The sequence below is a fragment of the Mustela nivalis genome (genome assembly GCF_964662115.1).
Source record: "Mustela nivalis genome assembly, chromosome: 8".
NCBI lineage: Eukaryota > Metazoa > Chordata > Mammalia > Carnivora > Mustelidae > Mustela > Mustela nivalis.
Genome location: NC_139027.1, coordinates 84,746,598 through 84,752,519, shown reverse-complemented (window position 1 = coordinate 84,752,519; position 5,922 = coordinate 84,746,598). Strand labels below are relative to the sequence as shown.

Genomic DNA, 5,922 nt, shown 5'->3' with positions numbered 1-5,922 from the left:
TACTGTGTATAAGCCGCTTTGTTGGATGCAAAGATGAACAGTACGTGAGGGTTGTCAGGGGGAGAGGGGAAGGGAGAGGGTGGTTGGGTTATAGACATTGAGGAAGGAATGTGCTAAGGTGAGTGCTGTGAAGTGTGTAAACCTGGCAATTCACAGACCTGTACCCCTGGGGCTAATAATACATTACATGTTAATTAAAAAAATAAAAAATCATATTTAAAAAAAAGGTGAATAAGGCGTAGCTCCTTCACATAAGAAGTTAAAAATCCCAGACCAGCAGGGGCGCCTGGGTGGCTCAGTGGGTTAAAGCCTCTGCCTTCCGCTCAGGTCATAATCCCAGGGTCCTGGTATCGAGTCCCACATCAGGCTCTTTGCTCAGCAGGGAGCCTGCTTCCCTTCCTCCCTCTCTGCCTGCCTCTCTGCCTACTTGTTATTTCTCCCAAATAAATAAATAAAATCTTAAAAAAAAAAAAAATCCTGGACCAACAGCACTGATATCACTCAGGAAATTGTTAGAAATGCAGATTCTCAGCCCTGCCCTGGACTTACTAAATCAGGAGCCAGGAGGGGGCAGGGTGGGGGAAATGACATGGCATTTTTACAAGCACTCCCCTCCACCTCCCCGTGATGGACTTTTGGTTGCCGCTCTGGGATGCTGGGCTCCTGGGTCATGCATCAGTTTAATGAATCTTTACTGTGGTCAAAGCGCTTTACTGTACCCATTTTACAACCATAAACTTGGAGGTCTGAGAGACTTGGCACTGGTTGCTCTCTTACCATCCCTGAGGCGGGCCTAAAGTGAAACAGTTAAGGACCTCAAATAAATGAGGGCCACACTTACTCCCAACAGACCTCACGTTCCCACATGAGCACGGATCACGTTAGTCCAGGAACACGTCATGGCTGAGTCCCACCCAAGTTTCCTTTGGAGCCTTGGGTCTGGGCCTTTGCCTTGTGGACCCTTTTATCCCCTCTGGACCAGGTGTTGGGATTCTTCCCTCATCAGGCACTGGGTTTCCTCTTTATTCCTGGTCCACGGCACTCTGCCCCCTGCCTCCTCCCAGCTGTCCCAGAGATGTCTCCCAAACCAGGCTCCAGCCAACAAAACCCAACCCTCATACCCAGCCTCTCAAAACACACACAGAGGAAACCTTTCTGGTAAACTGGGAAGTGAGAAAAGTGATAGGTACAAGGTAGGTACCTTAGGATTAGAACTCTAAAATTATATGCATGCAATGAAAAAGAATTGGGAGGGAAATTATTAAAAAAATTAAATCTGGGATGACTGATTTATGTTTTAAGATCCATTATGGGGGCACCTGGGTGGCTCAGTCAGTTAAGCATCTGCCTTCAGCTTAGGTTGTGATCCCAGGGTCCTGGGATAGAGTCCTGCATCAGGCTTCCTGCTCAGTGGGGAGTCTGCTCTTCCCTCTCCCCCTGCCCCTCACCCCCACTTGTGCTTGCCACACTCTCCCTCACGTGTACATTCTCTCTATCTAGTGTGTTCTCTTTCAAATAAATAAATAAAATATTTTAACAAATAGATTATAGGGGCACCTGGGTAATGCAATTGGGTCAGTATCCGACTCCTGACTTCAGCTCAGGTCACGATCTCAGTGTGGTGAGATAGAGCCCCCCGTGAGGCTCTCTCTCTCCCTGCCCCTCCTGCCTTTGAAAATAAATAAATAAATCTGAAAAAAACCTCCATTATATATATAATGCAAGTTTTAAAGTTGCACTGTTAAAAATTGTGGTAAGATACACGTGACGCAAAATTCATCGTCTTCACCCTTTTCCAGTACATAGGCTAGTAGTATTAAGTACACTACACTGCGGTGTAACCAGTCTCTAGAACTCTTTTTATCTTGCAAAACTGAAACTCTATACCCGATAAACAATAACTTCTCATTTTCCCCTCTTCCTGACCCCTGGCAACCACCATTCTACTTCCTGTCTATAAATCTGACTACTCTAAAGTACTTTATATGAGTAGAATTATATGGTATTTGTGTTTTTATGACAGGCCTAGTTCATGGAGCCTAATGACCTCGGGGTTCATTCCTGTATTTATTGTCACATGTATATCTTCTTTGGAGAACTATCCATTCAAGTCCAGTCCTCTGTTCAGCTGTGGTTTTGGGTTTTGCTGTTGTTACTGAGTTATGGAGTTATAAGCGTTCTCCCTTATCAGCTATTGGCTTTTCATGTATGACCTGTATTATGTTGAGGTAGGTTTCTTCTATTCCTGGTTTGTGCTGTGCTGTTGTTTCTTTTCTTTTCTTTCTTTTTTTCTTTCTTTCTCTTTTTGTCATGAAAGGATGTTGAATTTTGCCAAATACTTCTACTGCATCACTCGAAACGATCATGTGGGTTTTGTTCCTCATTCCATGGATACAGTAAATTACCTCGATTGATTTGTATGTGTTGAACCATATTTGCATTCCAGGAATAAATCCCACATAGTCATGGTGCATATTGCTTTTAAATTTGTATTTTTTTAAAGAGAGAAATTCTTCGTTGAAGACTATTTAGTGAGAAAATAGACTCTTGAAACCATAAGAAAAACAAATCTACTTCCCTTCTAACTAAAAAGTGCAGTGAATTGGATGGTGAAAACACATATTCCATCCCAAAATATGGGATGCAGTGTCTCTGACCCTAACTTCTGGGGTGGTGGCTGACTCTTAGCTTTCTTGGTACAATACAGCTTTCCTCACACTGACTCTTGGTCTTTAGACTTTCACCTTAGCTTAAGAAGGTTAACCCCTAACACATTTAACATAGATACAATGAGTGGTTTAGAATTTCTTGTCCAGTTGGCGGTTTGTTTGCAACTAGATTTACTCTACTGGTTGGCCTGATTTCAAATTTGTCTATTTGGAAACAGAATAGAACTGGAAAGACCCTCAGGAACCATCTAGACCTGTCACCTCATTTTACAGATTAAAAAACCAAGATTCTAAGGAGTTAAGTTCTTGCCCAAAGTCGTGTGGATAATTAAACACAAGGAAATGGACTAGAAACCAGGTCTTCCAGCTGGACACTCTCCATATGCAGCGTCAGGGCTGCTTACCTCCTTCTGTAAAACAAGAAGCTGGCTAAGACCTCAAAAGAGTTGTCCAGATTTGGGATTCTGGTCCAACCAGTTCTACCAGAGGCTACTCCCTGCCCTCTGCATGGCTGGGGCTGGTGGTAGAATAGCACGCGGCGTCTCCACGCCTCTGCCACAGCCCAGACCACAGCAATGACATAGACAGGCAGGGCCTCAATGATTGCTGTGTTCCATCACCTCATGAGGATGGGGAGAGTGGGGAAGATGTCATCTGATGCCATCCTACACAACATCATCTTCCAACCTTTATTTGAAAAGACAAAAGTCTCTCATACAAGTAATTCCAGAGAACATGGATTTGGATTTTCTTTCCTTTCACAGTGTAATAAGTACACCAGGACTCACCATCCACTTCTATTTGCATGATGTTGGGAGAAACTGTGAAATGAGAACACTGTCTTAGTCTTTTGGGGCCGCTGAAGCAAAATACAATAGACTAGGTGACTATCAGCAACAGAAATGTATTTATCACATTTCTGGAGGTTGGAAGTCCATGATCAAGGTGCTATCAGATTCAGGGTCTGGTGGGATCTGCTTCCTGGTTCATAGATGGTTATCTTCTCATAGTGTCCTCACATGGCGAAAGGGGTGAAGAAGCATTCCGGAGTCTCTTTTGTAAGGCCATTAATCCCATCCAAGAAGACTCCACCCTTGCGACCTAAATATCTCCCAGAAGACCCCACTTCCAAACACTGTCCCACTAGGGATTAGAATTTCAACATATAAATTCTAGGGGGACACAAATATCCAGTTCACAGTACCCAGTTTTCATGCCACCCCTTGAATCATTAAATTGTTTTTGTCTTTAAAAGTGTTAGTTATTCTAGGCGCGTCTCCGGTCTCCCGGCCGCCGCCGCCGCCGCCGCCGCCCCCGCAGCCGCCCAGGGTCCCGGAGCCAGGAGCGACGTCACCGCCATGGCCGGCATCAAAGCTTTGATTAGTTTGTCCTTTGGAGGAGCAATTGGGCTGATGTTTTTGATGCTTGGATGTGCCCTTCCAATATACAACCAATACTGGCCTCTCTTTGTTCTGTTTTTTTACATCCTTTCACCTATTCCATACTGCATAGCGAGAAGATTAGTGGATGACACAGATGCTATGAGTAACGCTTGTAAGGAACTTGCCATATTTCTTACGACAGGCATTGTTGTCTCAGCTTTTGGGCTCCCTATCGTATTTGCCAGAGCACATCTGATTGAGTGGGGAGCTTGTGCACTTGTTCTCACAGGAAACACAGTCATCTTTGCAACTATACTGGGCTTTTTCTTGGTCTTTGGAAGCAATGATGACTTCAGCTGGCAGCAGTGGTGAAAGGAATTACTGAACTATTGTCAAGTGGACTTCTTGTCATTTGTTGGCCATCCACGCGCACACGAGCTGGGGCAGGAATGCTGAGTGGTACAGCAAGCCTCCTGGGGGTATCCTAGGTGCTCCCTTCTCACTTTCATTGTAAGCATACTATTTTCACAGAGACTTGCTGAAGGATTAAAAGGATTTTCTCTTTTTGGAAAAAAAAAAAAAAAAAAAAAAAAAAAGTGTTAGTTATTCTTTCTATGGCAATAATTTTCTGTAATTATAAGATTTTTGCTTCATAGCAGTTTTAATTATAATGTTAAGGTAAATTGAAAATGGAAAAATGAGAAGGAAAAAGACTACACTCTCCATGTTATTATGATTTTACTGATATTCAATTCATGGAAAGTAGATTTGAGAAGTTATTCTGAAAAATATATTATTCTGGATCTCAGAAATTTATTTTATTTAAATGTATTCTATATTTATTTCCTTATTGAATTAAAACATGGCATTCCATTTTTAAGCGCCCTTCAAGGAAAATGTGGCAAGAAATTTATGAAGACAATGATGTTGGTTGTTTTTACGACTTTTACATATTTCCAAATATTTAATTATATGCTTATACCAAACCCATATGTAATTAATCTTTTAACTCATATACTAAGGGGTTCAGAGAATAAATGGGACATGCTGTAGAAAACATTATTTATCAAATACTTAGTTAAAATGCAATATGGGGCATCTGGGGGACTCAGCAGGTTGAGTGTTGACTCGTGACTTCTACTCAGGTCATGAGCTCAGGGTTGTGAAATTGAGCTCAGTGGGAGTCTGCTTAAGATTTTCTCTCTTCCCCTCTGTCTGTCCTCCCTGCCCCACTCCATTCACACGTGCTCTCTCTCTCTCTCATAAATAAATAAATCTTTTTTAAAAATGCAACACAACCTGAGAGGAGGAGTTAAGTTTTTTAAGTCAGAGAAAATAGCAGTCAGGCTAAGACGAGGTCCCTCCCCGCATAGGACAATGCTGAAGGTCAATGGAAATTTTTGCATCAAATTTCCCATAGCCACAATGAAAGCAAAGGGACTGTCTTCTCTTTGATCATATAATCACAAAGACCTTCTCTAAATATTAAGATCTGCACAGAGGAGACATTCAGTTTGCAGCTCTGCTGATAATGTCACATGGCTGTCTCATAAGCCAGTCACACTTGTGTCCAGACGGTTGGGTTCTCGTGTCTTCTTCAAGGCTGGTCCTCTCACTCCCCAACCAACAGCTGAGTGTCAGCTCTCAGATTTTTCTGCTATGAGTCACCAAGAATAGATCTGGCCTTTGTAGACCTTCCCTTTGGAAACCAAGGGGAATCTCTACAAGTACCCATTACCAAAAAAAGCAAAACAGTCATCAACAAAATACCTTCTCTCTCATGATGTGAATTTCTCTCACTGCAGGACTATTCTGGCAATTTAGCTGTGGAGTTTTATTTTTGAGAACGTTTTATTTTTGGATGATGGGAG

At 42.5% G+C, this 5,922-nt stretch overlaps 1 protein-coding gene across 1 annotated transcript; it reads left to right on the top strand.

The window, feature by feature from the left end:
- The first annotated feature begins 3,944 nt into the window (after positions 1-3,944).
- On the top strand, positions 3,945-4,615 carry LOC309871114 (leptin receptor overlapping transcript-like 1). The gene has a single exon (XM_082743804.1). It carries the CDS (start codon positions 4,028-4,030, stop codon positions 4,421-4,423), a length of 396 nt encoding a protein of 131 aa, XP_082599930.1. The 5' UTR covers positions 3,945-4,027; the 3' UTR covers positions 4,424-4,615.
- The last annotated feature ends 1,307 nt before the right edge of the window (positions 4,616-5,922 follow it).